At 41.7% G+C, this 24,414-nt stretch overlaps 1 protein-coding gene across 1 annotated transcript in view; it reads left to right on the top strand.

Moving 5' to 3' along the window:
* Positions 1 to 371: 371 nt before the first annotated feature.
* The window catches only part of MUC4 (mucin 4, cell surface associated), a 256,422-nt gene continuing 232,379 nt past the window's right edge, over positions 372 to 24,414 (top strand). Inside the window, exons 1-6 of the mRNA XM_088444695.1 lie at positions 372 to 945; positions 2,070 to 2,192; positions 2,351 to 2,470; positions 12,311 to 12,421; positions 13,773 to 13,892; positions 17,232 to 17,342. Coding sequence (XP_088300821.1) covers positions 372 to 945; positions 2,070 to 2,192; positions 2,351 to 2,470; positions 12,311 to 12,421; positions 13,773 to 13,892; positions 17,232 to 17,342 — 1,159 coding nt within the window. The remainder of the gene's footprint in view (positions 946 to 2,069; positions 2,193 to 2,350; positions 2,471 to 12,310; positions 12,422 to 13,772; positions 13,893 to 17,231; positions 17,343 to 24,414) is intronic.

Raw genomic sequence — 24,414 nt, 5'->3', positions numbered from 1 at the left:
AAACTACCACTACTGAAATTAGAACAACAGCTCATCTAATTATCACTACTGAACCTAAACAAAGCACAACAGGCGTAATTTCAATATCACATACAACAACTGGAGTAACACATGAGGAAATTACCAGTTCTACATCTGAATACAGCACAGCTGAAAAAGGTTCTACCCAAGAAAGCTTAACCAGTACATCATCTCAACTAACAACAACTGCAGAAAGAACCACATCTGGCATATATAATGGTACTGAACCTGGAACCAGCACTACTGGAGAATCTACTACAATTGACATCATTACATATACATCACCTAAATCAGCTACTACTGAAAGGAGAGCTACTACTGAAATTGCTGCTACTACAACAGTAGACCTTATGACAACTGATGAAAGGTCTACATCTAGTACTACCAATATCAGCGCATCTGATCTGACCACCACAAAAAGAGAAACCACAGTTAAGACAAACACTAGTCCTGGACCAGAATTGAGCACAACGGGAGAATGGTCTTCACATATCATTATCACTAGTGAAGCAACAGGACCAACCACAAGTACAAGACGAGCCACAGATGATACAAGGACTAGCTCTAGTGATATCATCACAACAATACAACCCAAACCAACTATAAGTGAAGAGATAACCACAGCTACACTAAGTACTAGCACAACAGAGCATACAGTAGCACAGACTACCAGTACCATCAAGCCAATAACATCCATATCAACATCATTACCCACTGAAAACACTACAAGCACTGGATACACAACTATTTTAACATCTGTGGGAATTGTGAATACCACTGTAACATCACACATACCTATGACAACATCTTTTGGGCCAATAATTTCAACAGCCCCAAAATACACAAGTATTACAACTCCTTTTGGACCATTAACTTCTACATCTACTTGGGCTAACTCTGCAACCACATTTTTATCTACATCATGTGAGTAAATGGTATTTTATTATTAACAGAAAAAGGTTACTTCTGTTTATAAAGTGTATACCTATGAGCCCTAATGGCAGAAACAAGGTACTTTTGCTGGAGTTGGGGCTCATTATTACATTGCCCACCCTACTGAAAGTGATACCCCATTAATTGTCATAAACAAAGGAACCCCTAAACATAAACAGTAAATAGTCACTATGTCGACATTGACTATGTCGGCACGAGTATGCCAACACCTGCCAGCCTATTTTAAGTTATGATACTTGCATGGTTAAAATGCTAGTGGATACAAGGTACAAAAACCTATTCTTTTTGGAGCTTATTAAATATCCCAATATCGCTGCCCCTATAGGGCATTTTGTGGACAACATGAGTTAGCGAATGTTACATAAATGGAACATTGTGTCAAAATTTATGTTTTAGCAGGACTTATGGCTTTATGGCACATACATGTCTCAAGAAAAAATGTATAACTTATAATGTAATGTGACAAAGAAAGACATGAGTAACAATCAAATACCCTCAAATGCAAGGATGGGGAACCTCAGGCCCGGGGGCCGTATAAGACCCCCGGAATAATTTGGTCTGGCCCTTGGTGCTTTCTTCTGCTAGCCTCATCTGGCTAGCAGGGTGCCTAGAATAGCACCCTGCAGCCAGAATCTATGCAGCAGTGCCGCCTGGAGCGTCTTTAGGATGCTTCAGATGGTCACACCGCTGCCATTACAGCTCCCCAGAGCATCCTCAGGATGCTTCGGGCATTGCTGTAATCACCGGCGATTGTGACCCTGCCCCATGTGACATCACATGGAGGGAGCGTGGCCTGCACCGTGCCGGTGAATAATGTTATATATATATCAAAATGGCCCTAGGCAGAAAAAAGGTTCCCCACACCTGCTCTAATGTATGAACCTTATAGTTTCACACTCCATTAGGGGCACTAGATACAGTAGTTATATGGTGTTTATAGGGAGAATCTTGTATAATGAGTTCTTAACAATTGGTGGGGGAAGGTTTAACTAAAATAATGTTACAAATAATAATGATGATAATAGTGTGTACCGTGGTTTCTTCCCTAGGATGTTATAGTATTTGCTTTTCTCACTGTTGTTTCCTTTAAATAGTAGTTGGAACTTGCAACCTACTATGTACTAATGGCCATTGTTATATCAAGCTTGGAACTACGACTTCTCTGTGTCGGTGCAATAACGGCTTTGTCCCGGATAGTGAACACAGGATGTGTATCGGTGAGTTATAAATTAGCAATTGTGTTATAATCTAAATTGGATATACAATATATGAATGGTCACTTTTCTTATTACAGTGATTTTAATTGCAGATCAGTCCCACATCAAACTTTCTTAGCATGTACATTTATTATAATAATCATACTTCTGTGTTACAGACATTGATGAATGTGAACTGAATACCTGTCAGCAGCAGTGCTCCAACACAATTGGTGGATATTCGTGCTCTTGCTGGGATGGCTATTTAGCAAATCCATACAATAATACACAGTGCATCGGTAAGATTTAATTTTTATTGCCTGACTTCAAATGTCTTAAACATATGATAATGTTAAGGAAATTATACCAAACAGCAGAAAAAAAAATGACAAGGCCTTTTATAATGTATTCACAACTTTGCCTTAAAATATAACTTTTATTATTGCATCTAAAATCATTTTATGTGATGTTGTAGCTAAAATCCAGTGAAATAAAACAATAAAGATTGTTTGTAGAAGTTAAAATTATATTTTGACAAAACAACAGAAATTGTCCTTCATTGAACCTTTGTGAAAGTATTGCAGTGTTAAGCACAGCATCATTAACATGCTTTGGGGGTGGGAAAAGGGCGGCGATTACCAACATTTCCAAAAGTGGGGGCGTGTTGCCTGTGTTTTCTGGAATTGGCAAGGACAGTGTCTGCGAATTCCAACACAGATTTACTGGCCTCAGCTACATATCTGCGACTGTCATTCTGAGTAGCCTTAGGCTCACTTAAGTGGCTGATGCCGTAATGGTTCCGATGATGTGTCTTCCGACTTGGATCTGATGCCGTCCGGTGGCATATTTTGTCCTCAGATGGCTTCTGCTGCATTAGCATATTTTAGTTTTGCTGCTGCATCCAAAGACTCAGCAGTGATGCTAATAGCATAAAGTTCTGAATCAGGCCCACGGTTCCTCCTCCCTATATCATCTATCTGTGGGGTCAAATCATGGTGAGCCACACATCCAGTGAATGTAACTTCAAATTCATGAATATATTACAATCAAAAACTAAGAGAGAGAAGTCTTTGTTAGATGGTGTACATCATACAACAACACTGGGTTATACCTGGCACAGCAAAATTTATGTGGAATATTATAGGTACTGGTGTCTGATGCTATAATTTAGAAAAATAATATTTGACACAGAGGGTGATAGGAAAAAATAATAGTTCTATTTCATCTACCTACTCCTACTAAACTACATACAGTACCTATTTGCATTTGAAACAATGTATTTAAGTATTATTAATATAAATATTGTAACACAGGAAAATTATTATACAAATATTAGTAAACTACACTGAAACATCCTAAAAGTATCCACTAATGCTAACCACAGTTACTTAGATAGAGGCCATTTGATATAAATAAACTGACTCGCAAATGATTATACTGTACCTTTCCATACCGTGAGTAAAAGGATATACCATGGGGAAGCATATAAACATTAACATTAATTTTCATCCTGTGGAAGTCATTATCTCAGTAACCACTCTCAGCTATTACTTGTCTATCTGTACTAGAGTATGATACAGGGATGCAGCAATATCAGAACCAACCTAATCTAGCTGTAATTTATTGTATACCTTGCTATAATAGACAAGGTATGAGTACAGCAGGATGAAGCAGTAGCAGAATATTGTAGTCTATTAGTAAATAGACATTGTAAATGTACACTATTATAACAAAGTTGGGAAGTGTTCCAATTCTTTTATAGAGATTGCACAATTCTACTATTATGTCAGAATTCATAGGTGGTGATTGAATGTAAAAATAAAATTGTATTCAGCAGCTCACTATTGACTGGACCCAACTTTTCTAACAACACACACACACACACACACACACACACACACACACACACACACACACACACACACACACACACACACACACACATTATAGAGCCTTTTGAATATGTTCTTACAGATACAAATTAGATCAAATTGTGTTAATCTAGCCCTATATTTTTTTGGAACACATATAGGGGCACATGTATCAGAGCTTGATGTGAGATAAAATTTGGAAATATATATCACCAACCTTGCAGCTCCAAACTATCACTTCTTAAACACAGCCTGCAAAATGTAAGATAGAAGCTGATTGGTTGGTGATATACATCTCACAATTTTATCTCACATCAAGCTTTGATACATATGCCCCATAGTAGTGGAGCAATAACTGTTTATGGCCTGCATGACGTCCAACTTATTGCACTAGAAAACAATTTTCACAAAGCAGAAAAAAATACAGCTCAGCTGCTCTCACTATTTTAAATAGCTCAAACATGAGCCGTTGGATCTAAAATTCCAATTAGGCACAGCAAGCCCCATGCAAGTACTGTAGGCATGAAAATTAAATGCTCAGAGAAGTATCTGTAAACAGTTGTGTCTCAAGACTAGTGACAGGAGGGAGAGGCCAAATACTCACCCCACTGAAATCAATCAAGAAGGCCAACCAAATGGCTAGGTTATCTCTCAGCTCCCTAGACAACTTAATTCAAGACTCAGAAATGAAACAACCACAAGGGCTCACCTAAGTTATCAGGAAGTTCAAATGCCCCAAAAGTAACTGAACTTGCTGCAACTTTCTATCATGGAAGGCTGAGAGAAATCAACCTTGTCATTTAGCAAAGAACAGCTCACCATACTGTTTTATACTGTAATATCAATTTCTACCACCAAATACACCAGGACACATTGGGGAAGATTTATGAAGCCCAGAAACGGTATCAGCGCATGTTATGTGCACTGATACCACTTCTCCCCGATGTATGATCGGGGGTCTGGGCGGTAAATGACAGGGGCGCTGTGCGCCCCTGTCAGCAGCGCCGATAGCCTGGGCTATGTACGAATGGTCAGATTGTCTGACCGTCCGGCCGGCTGTGGCTGTTGTTATTGACAACTACAGCCTGGCGCTAGCCTATCCCCACAGCAGGGACAGCGCTGTCCCTGCTGCGGCGGCTGCCAGCTCCAGGACTGCACGCGGGGATCTCGCGATACTTGCGAGATCCCGCACATGCTCAGTGGAGCCGGCCGGGACAGAGACACAGCGCATCTGATGCGATGCTGTCTCTATCGGGTAGCGCCAGAGGGGGGAGTTAACGCTCCCCCTCTCCGGCCGATGAGATGTTCTTACATCTCATCGGTAGTGCTTCCTGCTTCGCCTCGGTATACATCTACCCCCCTGTGTCTTATCAACAGCTATGTGCAAACTTAAGGTCCGAAACAACACAGGTATAAAGAAGAGAATATTCCCACAGACACCACTCTCCAGCGGGTCTACATTCAGGAAATTGTCCAAGTAATGGGTAGTCACTCATGCTCGTGCTATCTTGTTTCAACCACTGTAAAAGTTAACTAAACCCTAAAGAATATGCAAATGATGTCACATCCTATGGCAGCTAGAGTTTAATGTATAAACCACCATCCAGTTTGAAACCTATGTACCGGAAAGAATGAGAGTGAAATGGGAGCAGACAAAAAGCTAATTCAGAGTAATAAATTATTCATTTATTTATTAACAGTTTCGTATATAGCGCAGCATATTCCGTTGCGCTTTTCAATTGTAAACATTAATAGAACAAAACTGGGTAATAACAGACAGATATATCGGTAGGAAGGCCCTGCTCGCAAGCTTACATTACAAAATAATGTAGTGCGCCACTTATGGTTGAGGCTGCTCCCAAGAGGAATTGCCAATTCCCTTTTTTTTAGCTTAAAACAGCTACAAACACAACATCTAATTTAATTGGAGCGCCAATACTAGAAAGCTAAATACAACTCATGTTTTTTGTACAAATACATTTAATATCCATTACATGACATCTAGAATATAAAGTTAAAAAAGCCTTCAATCAAAAGCACATAAAAATAGACATGATATTTTTCAGCAATAACTGCAAAATCAACTCACATGGATGAATATCCAATTTACTATTGTTATTACAGCAGCTGACGATGTAAATGTATCACTAGAAAAAATATTGCAGCAAACCTACAAAAGTCACTGATAGGTATGCATTTGCGTTGGCCCAGAACACGTAAATGGGAGCTTGGAAAGGTGTATAGTGACTTGCTGCTGTGCTCCTGGTCGTGTAAGACAGAATAAATGACTTGACTGCAGCTCCACTTTCAGCTATTCTCCACATCCGTACTGTCCTTAGCTAACTGCAAATGTAACACTCTGGAGGAAGGGAGTGACTACAATGCCAAGACTTCCGTTCTTCAACGCGGTTCTTCCTCCTTCCTCGCAATTAGATTCAGCTGTTATGAGAATTAATATATGTGACAGAGAGGCAACGGTACTGGCAAAGTTTACTTACTCCCAACTCAATAACCGACATAGAAATCCTTTACCCTTTTATTTTCTGGATCAAAAGAGGTTAACATGGCTAAAGAGAACCTGTACATAACACAGTCAATAACACTTTCATGAACAACGAAATTTCTTTGGACAGGTCCATAACTTGTTTGTTGGCAAATTAATAGACACTTCAATGGACAAGGAAATATACATTTCAACATACAAATACTTCAACACTTCAATAAATGACTAACCTAGCAGTTAAATTAGATAGAGGCAAATTTCTTCAGATATTTCACAATGGTGTTTCAATCAGGTTCCAAAGCTACTTTCCAGCACAGACGTGGCTTAGTTGAGACCCTGAACACAATAACAATGTGGTAAAGTGTATCCTGGTGCACAAATAGTCTTGTGTCACAGAGGTACAATACCCTTTAGGAAGATGAAGTCACTGTGGTGTATCTTTTCCCATAGTAGCAATAAAGTCCTGCACAATATCTCAGTCTCTCACTAGGTTTAAGGTTAAGTGGCTACAGACAATAGTTCCTTTAATGAACAGGTGAAATAAGCAGATCCCGAAGAAAACTTATTGCTCCTAAAATGATGTTCCTATATCTGTACAACAGTTGCACAATAGTTGCATTGAATAACACTCTCTGTGATAGCAATTTTTTTGTGGTTTAATATTTTGATGTAAAAACAAATGACAATTCAGGCAGTATGGGATCTGTGGTTCCACAGAACTGACAACATTTAACAGTCACAAGGTTTCCTTAACTGACTTACTGCTTGAATAGGAGGCAGAATGTACATGCTGTTATCCTTCAACTCACAGTAAGGTTCTGACAGTATCTGTATTAACAAAATGGCTGATTCTTGTTCTTGCCTTCACTGTCTCCAAATGGCTGGAGTTAACTATAACATCAGTTTAGTCTGTCACAGTCTAAATTACAGTTCTGGAACAGAGATATTTTCATACTGGTGCTACACACCCTGTGCTTTTATGTCCTCATGCTGGCTGGGGCTTGTGGTGCCACACTGCTGCATGAGCTCTGACAACTTCTAGGAATTAGTAGACTCACCACAGGTGCCTCTGTGCAACTAACACCTCAATTTCTGCCTTATTCTCATGGGAAACTTTTCAGTACACTACTCTTTCCCAATTAGCCTCCTGCTTGTCTTTTCCTCAGAAACAACTCCTGTCTCCAACACCAAATGTCTCACACATCTCTGCATGTGCTCTCCTCAGCAGAGGCTTCCTGGGAGTTCTCTTCAGATCTCACGAGATTTCAGCTGGCAAATCTCTCTCAGCCAATCCCTCCTTGACTGACAGTTGCATGAACCAGTGAGCAGCAGGGACAGGAAAACTCTTGCGTTAAGTGCTTTCTGTACTTGCATGATCATTTGTTAGGGACCCATACACATTTATCAAGTTCTGGGGCACTACACAAACTTACATTCCCCGCACTCGTCAGTGCTAAAGGGTACTCACATAAGTCCAGAGACGTGCTGCTTGCGGCTGCCCGCCATAAGATGCAATCAGGGTGGCTGCTCCGTCACTGCTGTGTCCTGTTTGTGAGCAAAATAAGATGCAGTAGCCAGCAAAGTTCTTTTACACCTGCTCCAAAACAGAAGCACAATTTGGCCACTTCAACCTTGATGTGGAGTGCAAAGGCCGGCAAAGTGATGGCACAGTATAGCCACCTCAGCCTTAGCTAGTTTCTCATTACAGCAAAGTTTCTTCAGAAGGAAAAGCTGATTCAATATCAACCTTCAACATGAGCATGCCAGTGTCAAAACTCCAAACTATCTGCATCATGTCAGCAAATGACTGATAAACAACACTGCAAACAGCATGTCAATGGCCACGTTGACTGATGTCCCTGTGGGGTAAGACAAATGATGAATAAATCTATATTTGCTGGGCAACTTCTTGAAGACAACACCTAGTGGTAAAATGCAGAGCAGTGGGAGAAGCAGATAAGAAAAAGAGCCCCACATGCACCCCAAACCAACCTCCATAGCCATCTTAGCATTATTCTCCTGCCAGTCCTCTCAACAAGTGCCAAGAATAGTTCCAAGTGCCAAGAATAGTGGAACAGTCTCTGGTGGAGTGACCAGAACCACATGCCACACCATGAGTACACTGAGACCTGTCAAAGCAAAGGACTTACCCCTTGGGAGGGCAATACCAAGGAATGGGTCAGAGCATACCTGGGCAATTTGAGATCCAGAGAAGTCACTACCACCACTAGACAGCAAACTCCCCCCCATAAACTGGACATGATCCAGGCACTTGCTCATCCACAGACAAAGGAGAACCAATAAATCTGGAACCAACTAGTGACTAGAGATGTGCACCGACCCTCGTGTTTTGGTTTTGGATCTGGATCTCCCCTGGTTTTGGATCATAATCTGGTTTTGGATTATTTTCTTTGGTGTTTTGTTTTTCAGTTTTGGTTTTGGATCTGGATTTTTTCTTAAAATGTCATAAAAACAGCTAAAATCACATAAAATGGGCCTGTTTTTAGTCCTACGGTATTATTAACCTCAATAACATTTATTTCCAGTCATTTCCAATCAATTTTGAACACCTCAAAATATTATTTTTTTCATCTACTTAAGGCCAAAAAGGTTGCATCCAGTTAGCTGGCTGCCTAAGCTAAGCGACACATTAGGCGGCACTATCATGTGGCAGTTCAGCTTCCAATTTCTAACACGGATACAGTGTGTTATACAGTGTGTGTTGGATAAACCAATAGTGCACTTACTGTGACAGCAGTGTCGGCAGAGCGGGGTTGATGATGGTGTCCTCAGTACATGGAATGGCAGTGCTGCGGTGCTGGTAGTGTACTCAGTGCAGGGTACTGGCGGTGTCAGCAGAGTGGTGGTGCCAGCAGTGTCTTCAGTGCAGGTTTGCTGGCTGTGTCGGCAGAGCAGGGGTTGCTGACAGTGTCCTCAGTACATGGAATGACAGTGCTGCGGTGCTGGCAGTGTCCTCAGTGGAGGGTACTGGCGATGTCAGCAGTGCCAGCGGTGTCTTTAGTGCAGGATTGCTGGCTGTGTCGGCAATGCGGAGGTCGCTGATGGTGTCCTCAGTACATGGAATGGCAGTGCTGCAGGGCTGGCAGTGTCCTCAGTGAAGGGTACTGGCAGTGTCGGCAGTGCGGGGGTGCCAGCGGTACATCCAGTGCAGTTTTGCTGTCTGTGTTGGCAGTGCAGGGGTTGCTGACGGTGTCCTCAGTACATGGATTGGCAGTGCTGCGTTGCTGGCAGTGTCCTCAGTGAAGGGTACCGGTGGTGTCGGCAGTGCGGGGGTGCCAGCGGTGTCCTCAGTGCAGGTTTGCTGACTGTGTCGGCAGTGCAGGGATTGCTGACTGTGAACCGAACCCGCTCATCCCTACTAGTGACCATAATACCACAATGTCACTCCATCTCTGAATCAATACCCGAACCACCAGAGGCAAGTCATGATGAAAAATTAAATCACAAAAATACCAGCGCTAAAGAAAGTTAGTAAATAAAATAAAATGGAATGGACGGTTTTGAAATTAATAAACCAAAATACAATTATTCAATCACTAAAAATATACACACTGTGCAATTACTTTTCTAAAGTGCTAGCAGCATATACTGTATAGCAATATTAGAATAAAATCCAATAAAAGTCCATTAAATGGAAATAAACACACAAATCTAGACTGGAAATAGGATTCTCTCATTGTTTCCAGAGATGGAATTACATTAAGCAGCAACAAGTTACCATATGGTGGGCCAAAGGATTCAAATTAGAAATGGATACAAACAAGCGATAAAATGTGTTGAATAAATTAAATAAATAAAGTAAAGTAAAATGAAATAAAAAATAACAGTGCTATCATGAAATCCATCATAAAAGTTTATATACAGCATCAGTTTTTTTAAATTATGTTTGTGCTCTTTATAGATGAATTGTGAGGAAGCGGGGGTTCAGTGTTATACCACACTATAGTCCAGTGAAGTTGTTACCGCTTTCCCTAACTAGACCTACTTTTGTGTCGCTGGTGTAGTTATTCCTTTTTCACCTCGATAGTGGTGGATGGCTCTTCTCCAGCACTCTCCGGTTGGAGATAGCGTGAGTGGTTGTGGCGCCCGATGATGATGTCAGACACCAATTGGACTCGGAAGACTGTTGCTGCTTAATACATTTTTTTTTTAATATTCATTTTTCAAATTCACATACGCCTTAATTTTCCAGAATGCTTGGTTAAGGTTACATCAAACAAAAGTTAGTGTATGTGGGGCTGATATGAGTTACAGTAGGAGCAAAGCAAAATAAAAGCAAGTAACTTTGCACCGTGGCAAATTATTACATTTAGATAAAGGGATACTGAGCCATCCTTGCCTACTCTCCCCGAGCATCCAGGAGACTCCTGAATCTTGGGTGGGTCACCCAGAAGCCCAGAGAAGTAGTCAATTCTCACAGAGCTCGTCCTTGACTTCCCACTTCCCAAGTGGAGTGAGGGGTTCAGGCAGCCGATGACGCAATTTGCACTGAATCCTGTTATTGTGGCCCCACCCCCTACTTTACAATGCAGATAACTGAGGAGGTGGGGTCACAATGACATGAGTGCGGAAAAGTGCGCCTCCCCCACTGACTTGACAGTGCCACGCCCCCAATGATCGCTGACTTGGTTGCCCCCTCTGAGAGCGGAAAGCCCAAAGGTCGGCAATTATGTACTAAGCTGTAAAAGTTGCACTTAAAAATAGTGCATGTTTGCTCAGTGTGTGCATCTAACTTTGCATCAAGAGGCTACTGTATGTGCTAAGTTTACATCAGGCATGCTAACACCCAGATATACTTACACCCAACTACAACAAGAAAATGTTTTTAAAATGTAAAAATATTAATTGCAATTTTAGATTTGATTTAAATAAAAATGCTATAATGTAGAATGTATAATATTTCTTCTCATGTATGAATGAAAGTAGCAAACAGATATAATTCTAAAATACACCTACAAAAATAATAACAATAATATAGGCAGTAGCAATGAAGAAAAAATCAGCTTCAGAGGTCAATCTGCAGAAACGTATATGTAGTCCTGGCAACCTCCATCATCATCAGTGTGTGTTAAACACCTGCAATTGATACGGCTACTGACAAGGGTATCTGCATCTGCTTGCGGGTCTATCTCAGTACTTCAACTGTGCTTGCTCGGTCCTTCTATCCCATCTTCCACCCAGGGCCGTAACTAGGGTAGTGAGACCTGTGCCACAGGGCACTGCTGAGCAAGGGGTGCTGTTTGGGCCTGTCATTTTTCTGTTTATTATCATTCTCACTTGTAGCTTCTTCTTATTTTATCCCCAGCATCTCCTGGCCTCCTCTATCTCTTCCCTGGCCCTTCCCCATGAGGCCATGGCCCTTTTTTTGGGTGTGTTATCTCCCTATTTAAAAAATTGGGGGACGCCAATGCTCTTTCTGGCACAGGGCACCAAAAAGTCTAGTTACGGCTCTGCTTCCACCACTCCAAGTATAATGAGGCACAAGTGCCAGATCTACACATAGACATAGGCATGTGGGGTTTATTTGTGGGCATGCAAATATGTGCATTTTATGATGGGCAAATAGACATACACCCAATCTGTATATAATATTATACTCATAAGCCATTTGAATCATTTTAGAATTTTGCAGAAGTTATTAATCCAACACCATTCATATATAATAGTAAAATAATTTAGTATCTGCATAACGTTTGTTGTGTGTAAATATTTGTATATAATAATTTGATTGTGTTCTTTTGCAGAAAATGATTATTGTAAGAGCTCTCCCTGTGCAAATGGCGAGTGTATCAATGGTGTATACGGACCTATATGTATCTGTAACAAAGGATGGGAAGGACCGCCATGTGATATAGGTAATGGAAAACTAAAACTACCTTTCTCCATGAGACTAGCTACTGGCCTGGATTTACTGATATAATCTGATATATTAGATAAAGATTACTGTAATGTTATTATTACACACTGTGAGCCTAATTCTGAGTCGCATGTCAATCGGTTGAAATTCCAGCCGCATCCAGTGATTGGAATGCAAACATCTGCCTGAATACTGAGTTTAGAGCATCTTTGCAACTGCACTGCCCCAGGTCTAGGCTTGTGAGAGCAGCCGTCCTCACTTTTAGCCCTATCCTTGATTCAGGAGCTCACTTCTGAATAGCCCACAATTCTGTCTGAATGTCGACAGGATACTTATCCTATGTGCAAATGCCTTGTTACTGTCCTGTTGTACCTTGTAACTCCAATTCAGCTGCACATGAGATGAGATCAAAAAGCATATGACTGAATTGCTTGTAATTGTTCTAAGTTGAATACACAGGCCACAATGCTTTCACAGTTTGTGTTATGAGCCACTGTTGCTCACCCCCTCAGTGGATCCAGGTTGTTGCCAGGTGACCAGGATGCCACATCTTGCTGGCCGCACATGCCGATGGTCCAGACAGTTGCTAGGCAACCATGACTCCAGGTGGCCGCGGTGGCTCTTGGTTCCAGCTGTTGCTTATACGTGCAACTGCTCAGTGCATCAGCTTATTTATTAGAGGGCTGGTCTCAGTGGAAACATGTGATTGGTCTATGGTCTTGTTAAAAGGCAGTCAGCCTTACAATGCATTGTTGGTTATAGCTTCATGCCTCGGTGTTTAGCCTGCTGGTCCTGGTTCCTGGTAAAATTATGTATAGCTGGTATCCTGATTCAATTGTGCCTCTCCAGTCTGGTCTATTGTCTCCTGTTCTTTGCATCACCTGTTAAATATTGCTTAACTTAATATTGGAAAAGTGCCATTATCTGCAGTTACCATTGTTAGCCATGTATTTCACTACACTGCTTCAGTTATCATTGTCAAACCACCTGTTTATGCTATACAGCTTCAATATATTCACACATTGTATTCAGCTTTAAGCCCCTACTATCCTGAATCAAGTCCTGGCGGCATCTCATCACCGGTGAGAGCATCTCTCTCTATGGGAAAAGGTCGGCTGTTAAAGGTGAAGGCCTCTGTAACATGGTTCTTAGGGTCTTATGCAATTATATGTATCATGACAGTTTGCTAAAATATGTGACATCCATCCACATTCGGAATTTGGAAATGTGTCCAAATCTAAATCATGCTTTGTTTGCATTAACTTCAATCTCTACTGTCTACTTGATTAATCTATGATTGTGTCATGGATAAATGTGTTCATATTACATTATTTAAACTTCCTTATTAGATATTGATGAATGTCAAAGGAACAATCCATGTAGCTCGCATAGCATCACCTGTGAGAACCACCTCGGGTCTTATGAATGTGTCTGTAGATCAGGATGGACAGGACCAATATGTACTATAGGTAAGCAGACCCAGATTAAGATACCATGGCACCCTAGAAAAGATACAAGTTCATGGCCACTATAAATATGTATATGTTCATATGAGAGAGAGAGAGAGAGAGGGGGGGGGAGAGAGATTGGCTCATGTGGGAGCTATGTGTGTATCATCTGTGGCAACACCACAACCCACCTACCCACGCAATGACCAGAAATACATTATTGTGACAGTGGCAACACAATCTGACACTGACTATAAGAATAAGGCAGCCATGTGTTCACTCTTCACTGTACAGCTTATTTTTCACAAGAGGAATATTTCACTTTTCTAAGCTAATTTTCCTAGGATTCAGCCTCAATTTACCCCTGAATTGCCAAAAATATGTGAAAATATGTGTATTTATTATCTCAAATGAAAGCTTTTTGGCAAGTGTAAAATGCTAGTTTAAGCATTTTCCACATGCTGGCATTACAACTGTAAACATGATGGTAATTTATCAAATTTATATTTGTACTGCCAGTGGGTGTAAAATGCTGTAAGTAGAATTTTACACTTCTGGGGTTCCTATAATGCTTGTAGACAATTTGATTGTCGATAAGCACACTACTTCCCCTGTATAGTAAGTGTTACTGTGTTATTTGAGCAAATATTAAGCCTTAGAAAAAAGCTTAACAATGTCAATGCTTTCTCTGACTAAGATACATACAATAATACTATTAGGTTGCTCACATACTAGATGTGTACAGGAAAAGGCAGGTGAACTATGGCAAAAATATCTGATATGCAGCAGTCTAGGGTTCCATGGGTGCTGTCATGCCCATAGGTCGAGAACAGCAGGAGGTGACTTGAATCTCTCTTTTAGTTAATTCAATGCTATGACCAGGCACTGGATTGCACTGCTAGCCTGCCTCCTCTGAGTCCCACAACACCATCTTACAATGCCACCTCCGTGTCCTACCCTTACCAAGTCTTATAGAGCCATCCTGCCACTCTGAGTCCCACTCCCACATGCCCTGCTCACTCCTGTGACAGATGAGAAGTGATATTGATTCAGAAAAGAAAGAACTAAAATGTACTTACAAACATGCCGATGGCAGATAAGCACTGCACCCTAGGCGGTCCCCTGTACTGCCTTCAAAGCTAGCCCTAAGCAAAAATTTGGCTGGTGCCCCCTAGCACCGACGCTAGTTCTGCCTCTGACCCAGCACTCCACCTTCAGCACAGCACCCATCACCCCATTGCACAGATCATAGCAGCAGCCAGCAACACCCATCACCCCTCACCCATAGCAATCCTCATCCACAGAGCTATAACTAGACATTTTGGTGCCCTGTGCCAGCAAGAGCATTGGCGTCCCCATATTTTAAATAGAGACAGCGTGCACCACAAAATAGTACCCCAAATTAAAATTATGTCACACAGTAGTGCAAACTTATTCACATTACATCACAGGATAGTATCCCTTATTCACGTTATGTCACATAGTAGTGTCCCTTATTCACATTACTCCACACTGTATTTCTCCTAATTCACATCACACCACACAGTAGCGCCCTTTAAACACATTACGGCACACAACAGTGCACTTTGTACACACAATGCCACACAGTAGTAGTGCCCTCTTATACACATAATGCCACACAGAAATGCCCCTTGCACATTATGCCACACATTAGTAATGCCCTTATACATATAATGCCACACAGCAATGCCCATTACACAATATGCCCCACATTATTACACCCCAACCTCCCTGCACCACCTGCACAACACTCACCCGGCCAATAAAACTGTCACCTCAGCCTGCCTGGACTCTGCAGATATTGAAGCTGCCATGCTTGCACTTCTCACTCTATCTATGCTCAGCTCAGCACTGTGTGTCTCCCTGCAGACAGGCTCAGCCTACTGGACTCCGCAAAGGCACATGGAAGGAGGAGCTGCTGAAGCTGGCCATTTTTGTTACTGCCCGCTGCCCCCACTGTCTCTGCTCCCCGCTACCACTGGCTGTATGAGCTGTTGTCCAATCGGATTTGAGCTGAGAGGTCTTATCATGGTAGGGCAGCTAGAGCAGAACCACTGGCGCCGTCCACCCAATCCGGTCCCGCCGTTGCCCATTGTCAAGCTGAGCCAGCCCTTGACTTGGAATGTACTGTATGCCCCTAGGCATTCCAAATACCCTAGGCATTTCCCTGGTTTGTCTATGCCTAGGACTGGCTTTGACTGCCTTGTCAATAATCCAGCCCTGTAGATAATGGGGCCTGGGTCCTATACATCAATTAGCTGATTCCACCGATCCAGAATCCTCGACCCAGTTCACCGATCTGATTCACCAATTCCTGATCTCTGGTTCTCCAATGATCAGCAAAATCAAACATTTTACAAATTTACGACACTGATTCTGATCATTTATGGATTGGAACCGGCGAATTGAGGATTTCAAATATGATGATTTTGCCAGTTGTCGGGCACAGTCATCGGCAAAACAGAGCATTGTGCCAATAGATTCTTGAAGCACATGATGGGCCTCATTAGACGCGATGATCAACTTTTCTGTTCTTTGCTAGAGATGCTGAGCAAGCTTGAAATTCATTCAAAACAGGTCGGTTTGAATACTTGTTAGTGGGTCCACTTTGTGTCTGATTCAACATTTTAATTCTTTGAACATGCTGGATAAAAAACAAACATGGGTTAAATATTTGCCCTATATCTAGCTTTTCAAATTTGTTCCACATAGTGATAACATAAAACTTACAACAGATCAAGATTTTTTAAACCTTTGTTTTCATTTGACAATTGAGGGAATTGTTTCCAAGCAAAGTTGAGCATTTCTAGTCTTTGCGTCCTTAACATCATTGGATTTGCACAAATGTCTTTCTTATTATCTAGAACTTGATTATTGAGGATTATAAATAGGTCATACTTTTTGGATATTAATTAGCTAATTATTCAATATATGCAGCAGATTGGGATTGCCACATAAACAAATACAATTTTATATATATATATATATTATATATAATATACTAATTTTAGTATAATATAAATGTAAACTTTAACTTTTGACCTCAAATTATTCTTCTTTTTTTAATACTGAGAATACAGTGCTGTGCACACAATAACTGTGGGGTTATCTGAACTATATCATGTAGCATACTGTATGTCTGCTTTGGAAATTAGATTATGAGAGTCTTTTTGCCTGGTTCTTTCCAGGAGTTGACCTGACTGCAGGTTATATAAGATAACATAATGTCAGGAAAACATCTCCCTTGCTGGTCCCTTGTTCTATCAGCATCATACTTCTTCATACTTATTCTTTATAAATGTATGAAAATGACATGAGACTATTTTAATTTTTTTTAAGATGTCAACGAATGTGCATCTAATCCTTGTAAAAGTGGAAGATGCTATAACACCATCGGAAGTTATAAATGTGTATGTAATTCGGGTTTCACTGGGGCAAACTGTGATGTAGGTAAGTGACATTCTCTTATCTCACACATTTTGTTACAAATTGCTCATTTTATAGTGCATAAAAAGTCAAATTACAACAAGTTGCATATTAGAATACGCTGAATTTACTATCTCTGTTTACATAGGCTTTGGAAATTAAGGCTATGTCTCATAATTCCTAGATTAGACACCGTTCACTTGTATGGTTACATCTGCATTAAAAATGTAGCATTGTACAAGAGAATAAGTCAAATGAAAAATAAAAGAAACAATCGAGTCACTTGTAAATGCAGTAAAATTTCAGTCTGCAGAAAAAAAACCAAGGCTTCCTATTACACAACGTCATGGGGTATATTCTAAGGGGGAAGTTACCCAGCTTGGTTTTTGACATTTTCATGGGTGGTGTGTAAAATGTGCATTTTACTTAAGGTTAACTGTAAAATTAAAGTGCATTATTTAAGACCATCATATCTAAAACCACAATCCTGATTTTATACATTATAGCAATACAATTTGTCACATCTATTAAGCGTCAGTTTGCCAATCCACATGGTAGTACTACTGTCTTTTAGATAAAAGATATGAGTATTACAGTTCAATTAGAATGCTGAATGAACAATCTTGCTAGTCAGAACAAGAGAAAATAAAATTATCCAGAGAAAAAAATATATATTTTCTTCCATTTAAAACAAGCCCAGTGCTACTCGGCATCATACCCAGTTCTCTAGGTGGATGACTAAAATGGTCTGATCTAGAAAGTAATGGTTGAATAGCACTTTCCCCTGTCTAGTAAAACTGGCTGAAGAGTACCTGGGCATTAAAGCCCTGCACAGTCTCCAATATGACTCCTCCGGGGACAACACACTATTCCCTTACTAAGATGGCCGCCTGACTCTACTACTCTGCATTCGTGGCACCATCCGCCCACTGTGTATGAGTGACCGTGGCAGATATACATCTCCCCCTTAACTCCGGAGATCTGCGACCTATTACCTGCACTACCGCTGTTCCCACACCCCCACTGCTACTACAACTGATAGACAGTCACTGGCTGGTGATCTGTCTGAACCCCACTCCACTACATGCTCTTCAACCAGTGTAATAGTGACTACAGTTGTAGGATCATTTGCTCAATAAACCACACTGCTTGGTTAAGCTACACTGAACTTATCCTTGGGTCAATCACAAAGTCTTCTGGTGTGTACATTTACTCTGCCAAACCACCACACAGTTTGTACACACATTTTCAATTGGTTATGGGCTCAGGTATGCAAGTGTGAGATAGTACCTAGGCACACAAGTGTGAGAAAGTACCTAGGCACACAACAGTGAGAAATTACCCAGACACATCTGAACAGAGGACCCAAAGCGCACAGAGAATACAAAGAAGTTCCCCAGGCACATTGTGAGGTTTGTTACTAATGTCAGCATAGCGCTGAGGCACCATCTTGGATACATGTAAAGACACAGAAAGCAGCACAGAGTGAAGTAAGCAGAGTGCTTTTAAGCTAAAGAGTGTCACAGCAAACACATACTAAAGCACTATTCAAATGTTCGATTTGTAAAATATCGACGGGATAGTGACCAAAATCAAACTTTAATAAATTCTGGCCCATGTCATCATTTTTCTGCATTTGGACTCTGTTAGAAAACCATGCTGCACTGCTGGTCTGGCAGATTTATAATGAGCAGAGAGTTGTGTGTTCTATAGTAGCGTAATTCTACATGTTAGTGTAAAAGCAAAGCTGCCCAGTATTTGATCACTACATGCCTGACAGTAATCTGCTATACTGTATGCGTTGCACCTAAATAGTAAGGTTTATATATTTAAATTTTATTCCTTTTCGCTTCTCTACATTTTATTTTCATTTTTTTCTTTTCCTATTTTTTATACCTTTGTTGTTATTTTCCTGTTTTACCAACAATTCACATTTTTTTCGATGTGGTATAACTTTGATTGCATACAACTTAATATAATAAATAAGTTCTGTTAACCATTCTGTGTAGTGTGTCACAGCAGCTTTAAAAGTGGTAGTTTGCATGAGACAAGTTCCATGTAGCTGCAAGCATAAGCTCAAGCAAGCACTGCAACATGAGGCAGATCAGTCCGTGAGAACCTGTCCACCATGACTAGAAAGGCGGAATGTCAAGAATGTCAAGACTAGATGCAGTGTGAGGCACTCCGCGAAGATGAGCAGAATGCAGGGGTAGGCGGATCCGGAGGCGGTCTTCCATAGTTTTCCGTAGTGTAAGGTGAGCTGGGTGGAGGCTGAGCTGCATTAAAGGTTTAGGGGGAGGGGGCATGCAAGTCAGCAGGGCCTCTATATTCTACAATTAAGAGAACAGTGTCATAATTCACAAGAGAGTTACTATTATATGGAAAATATTAAAGAGGAAGTTGAATTAAAAACACAGAAAAGCTACAGAAATACAATAGGCTAATTCATTTTAGAATACATTGTGAATAAAATTTGAATAGTTTGATACCAAGAGTTTGAATGGTCACTGGCACTGGTTGCATTGATGTAACTGGAAAGTGGTGGGCCATGCCCTTGGAGTTAGGATGAGGCACCTGACAAGGATGCCATTTATCCCCTTTTCTCTTGAACCTAGCAATTGATCCCCTACTCTGCATTCTGTAGCAGTTGTACTGTTTTTAGGGAGATTAGATCGGTGTCTGTGGCGTTAAATTTACTGTTTTTGCAGATGACATCCTTTTATATATCGTGGACACCCAACATTCATTACCTTTGATTATGCATAAAATTGGGCACTTTGGCAACATCTCTGGCTTAAAAGTTAGGCAATGTATCTCCATGCCACTATTACCACCTCTTCCTGGGTCTTAGCCATTTACCTGGGCCTCCTTGCACCTAGAATGGGATGTAGTTATATGACTGGCGGCTGCAATCCTGACGCTGGAATGGCGACTAAGGAGTTATGATAGGCACCAAGATACTGATGCCTGTCATAACTCCGATGCCGGAAAGTAGAACGACGTGGACCCGATCGAGGTAAGTATGGGCACCTGTTCTACTTAGCTGCAGGGGGGGGGGGTTAGGTTTAGGGCACGCCGGGGGGGGACTTAGGGTTAGGCATGTCCCCAGGAAGGTTAGGGTTACACTAGGGGAAGGGGGGTTAGGGTTAGGCACTAGGAGGGGGGGAGGTTAGGATTAGGCACCCCTCCAGGGGGTTAGGTTTAGGCACTAAAAGGGGGAGGTTAGGGTTAGGCACCCCTAAAGGTGGGTTAGTGTTAGGGGAGGGAGAGGGGAGGGTTAGACTGACTTACCTGTATGAAATGAATGTTTTCAAATGATCACTGAGAAGCTCAAGAGTTGGAAACACTTGACCCTTTCATATCTTGGTATGGCTGCCCTAACCAAGATGATGACTTTTTCCCCACCTCCTTTATATGCTGCAATTACTACCAATTCTCCTCTCCACAAAATATATCCAGTTAATTAACAAGTTGTTTTGATCATTCTTATGGCAGGGTGTCAGGGCCTGTATTAGCCTTAGAAAGTTATATCATCCTAAATCCAATGGGGAAATACATTTCCCTAAATACTCATCTATAACCATGCCACTCAATTGAGATTTCTGCTCGATTGGCTACAAGATCAAGATGTTTATGCTAACACATCTGTAGAACCACAGCTTTTACCCACAATGGCTTTGAAGTACTTTCTCCAAATTCATGATCTGGAGGTCCGCAACAAACCGTACACATGACAACTAAATGCCTCTGGCATATTCTACTTCATAAATCCTGTCTAAATACCCATAAATTGATTGACCTCCCATTTTTGCATAATCTACACTTTCAGGAGGTAGGCGCGGCCTTTCCTTTTACAGTATGGTGGGTTGGAGGGGTTCATGGCTTTAACCACCTACTTGACTTCACCGCAAAGTGGCATCTGATGTTCCTCAAGGCAACTGTGAAATATGAGACGCTTCTCCCCTGACATTTTTTCAGGTGCAAAATTATCCTCTGCGATGTGGGCATTCTCGGCAGCCCACTGGCATAATCCGCTGGACCAGCTCCTTTCTAGACCATCTCCTACCCATAAGGCTACTTCCTTTTTTTTATAAATTGTAAAGTGAGGACCTAGCTAATGATGTGGTCAGCCAAGGGAAGCGCCAATGGCTAATGCAATACTCAGCTCTTTTCTATCACTGATTTAATTTGGGACTGCTGAGATTGTGCACTCTACTTACTGCTAGTACATATAATGAGTTTTTCTTGAATGTCTATCACAGGACCTATCTGCACCCCTACAGACAATATAGAATGGGTTTATCTGACTCTCACACTTGCCCTAGATGTGCAATGGAGGATGCTGACCTCTATCACTGTCTTTGGGAGTGGCCAGTGGTCCAGGGCTTCTGAATCCGGGTAAGGCAGGAAGCTGAGACCCACCTGATCAACTACATGCCTTTTACCCCTGAGTGGGATATTCTGGCCATTTTTCAGATTAAAGGACAACAACTTTTTGCTCTTACTAGTTTTTGTGCATTTTTCAGAGTGGGCACAGACTTACACCAGGCAGTAGAAAGTTATTGTTTGCCATAAGTGCTGTTGCAAAGAAGACTATGGGGTCGATTCAGACCCAGACACTAAGCTGTGCTTTCTCTTGCAGCCAAAAGGGGCCGGGTATGCAAATTCCGCGATTGCACTGTCTGGTGTAAGGACGCCCTCTATGTCTTAGAGAGCGACGGCAGAGCGAACGCACGCTGGTATAAAGACGCCCACTTTCCTTTCTTAACACACATCATGTCCAGGTAGTGTATGATTAATCAGTAACATCGAGAGCCATCAGAGCTGCATGCAGCGCTTGAGGTAGACCCTACCCCACCGCAAGCACTGCGATCACTGCAGGCTGAAATATAACCAAGTGACATGTACAATGACGCATCTTTGCTAATTATGGGCCTGATTCAGAGCCGTTCGCTATTTGTGGTCGTTCGTTCAAAAACAAGGGGTGGCTATTCAAATGATCCGTTCGCAAATTGCAGTCTGTTCCCACCTCAAAGTCTGAACGAGCGAGCAAAACATACGCTCGTTTATTTGATAAAAACGCCCCCTGGCCGCTCTCACCATACGTCATGTCCGCTATTTATTAGATTAATCGAGTACATCGTACAGCGTATGAACTGCTCGCTATTCTTGTGGTTGGTGTTTTCAACCGCTATTTTGCGAGCAGTTCTGAGTTTAAAAAAACCAAGTGACGTGGTCAATGACGCTGCTGTATTAATTATGCACTCCCTTAAAACGCCCGTTTTGACCTTTAAGCACGCCTGCGTTCGGATCTCCACTCCCCGTTTTCAAACACCTTCCCCTGTTACCACCCACATACGCCTCATTCTGTCACTCAAAATAGCAGGTCCTCGCTATATTGCGTACCAACGATTTTCGGCCGCACTGACTGGTTCGCGCATGCGTACTAAAAACCGTACGCATGCACAGATGTGCGAACATCGCTCGGAACGAGCGTACTGCCGCTAGCGAGTGGCTCTGAATGAGGGCCAATACACACCCATAAAACTCTGTTTTGACGCCCAGACACGCCTGCGTTTGTAGCACCACTCTCCTATTCACAAGCACCTTCCCCTGTTACCCCCCACAAACGGCACATTCTGTCAAAGTAGCATCCAGTCTGTGTACTACGAGCGCACAGTTCCTGGACGCAGCGACTGGTTCGCGCATGCATACTTTGATGCATACGCATGCGCTAATGTGCGATAATCGCCCATAGCATGCGTCCGCGACTTAGCGTTGGGGTCCGAATCTGGCCCTATGTTCTTACAAGAGTGGATACACCCAACCCCTATCAATTTTCAATGGTACAGGGAAAAACTCAGGTTTATTTTCCATATGGTTTGAGTGGAGGCTTTGTTTGACAAGGAAAGGAAGGTCTCTTCCTTTTTTGACATGATGGAAAGATTATTTTGCAACCTTACTGACCTCAATGCAATCCCAGATTTATCATAGTATGCGTGTGGTTACTGCTATACTGTATGACTCTTCATTAGCTCCTGCAGCCTCCCTCTAGCTATATATTTTACACACACCACACACACACATACTATATTAATAAATAATACTATATCACAATGGATAAATCGGAGATATAATTGCAAGAGATGAACCCCAGAAGGGTGACTTTAAGACTTAGGGGAAATCAATTTCCAGGGATGGGAGTCTGCAACACCACTGGTCCCAGTGGGCTTTATTATGTGTCATTGGCAGGGGAGCTTGGTTACCTTGAGTTGTAGGCAATGAGGAAGTGAAGTTGACTCCCATCTAAGAGTCGTTTTCAATTTGGCCGAGCCGCTATACTTTTTTGCGTCGTGGACTTTTCGCCTACTTCGCCTTTTTTGTAGGCGGAAAAGTATCGCGCGCGTGCCCACTTTACCCCGTATTCAATTTGAAAGTACGCGAAAACGGATCCCAGCGAAACTTGAACAGGCGGAAAGTACTGTCATATTTGGGGAAATAGGCCTGACAACTCCAAAAGATGCTCTGACATGGGAGTTCCCTATGGTACCCCCCGATTTGGCTTGCTGAAGGTATTTGGTGTTTTTAAACGGCCTTAATAGCTGCGTGGTGCAGAATAGAATTCAGGAGTATTTTTTCCTGAAAATAACTTATCCCAGGAAATTTGGGGTACTTGAAAATGGGTGTCTGCATATTTAAAAGTTGCTAAAGTGAAGTTGAAAAAATCATGAAAAATCCACCTGCTGCAAGCACCTGCAATCAAAAAACACTTGGGGCATACTTGGGGACCACCTCAGAGTCAAGTTCACTAGTTTTTAACTTTGTACCCCAACATTTTTTTTTTCGCCCCCTTTTTCAAAGTAATTTTTTGGGATGTACTTAAGTGTTTTTTACATTTTTGTTGACAAAGTTTACTTTTGGGGGACTGTCGGAAGGCCGCAGTGGGGTTCCCGTAACGTTGCACCCCAAAACCCCAATTCTACATTTTTTTCCGCCTGCTATTTATAGGAGAAACTTTTTTGCCTAGTACATTGCATTGCCTTTCCGCCTAGGCGGAAAGTCTTTCAAATTGAATATGGGGTAAAAGGCGAAAATG

This window comes from Taudactylus pleione, unplaced genomic scaffold (genome assembly GCF_031769625.1).
Source record: "Taudactylus pleione unplaced genomic scaffold, aTauple2 ptg000372l, whole genome shotgun sequence".
In the NCBI taxonomy this organism is placed as follows: Eukaryota; Metazoa; Chordata; class Amphibia; order Anura; family Myobatrachidae; genus Taudactylus; species Taudactylus pleione.
Note: the sequence above shows the minus strand (reverse complement) of the source record. Positions and strands in the feature narration are given on the sequence as shown.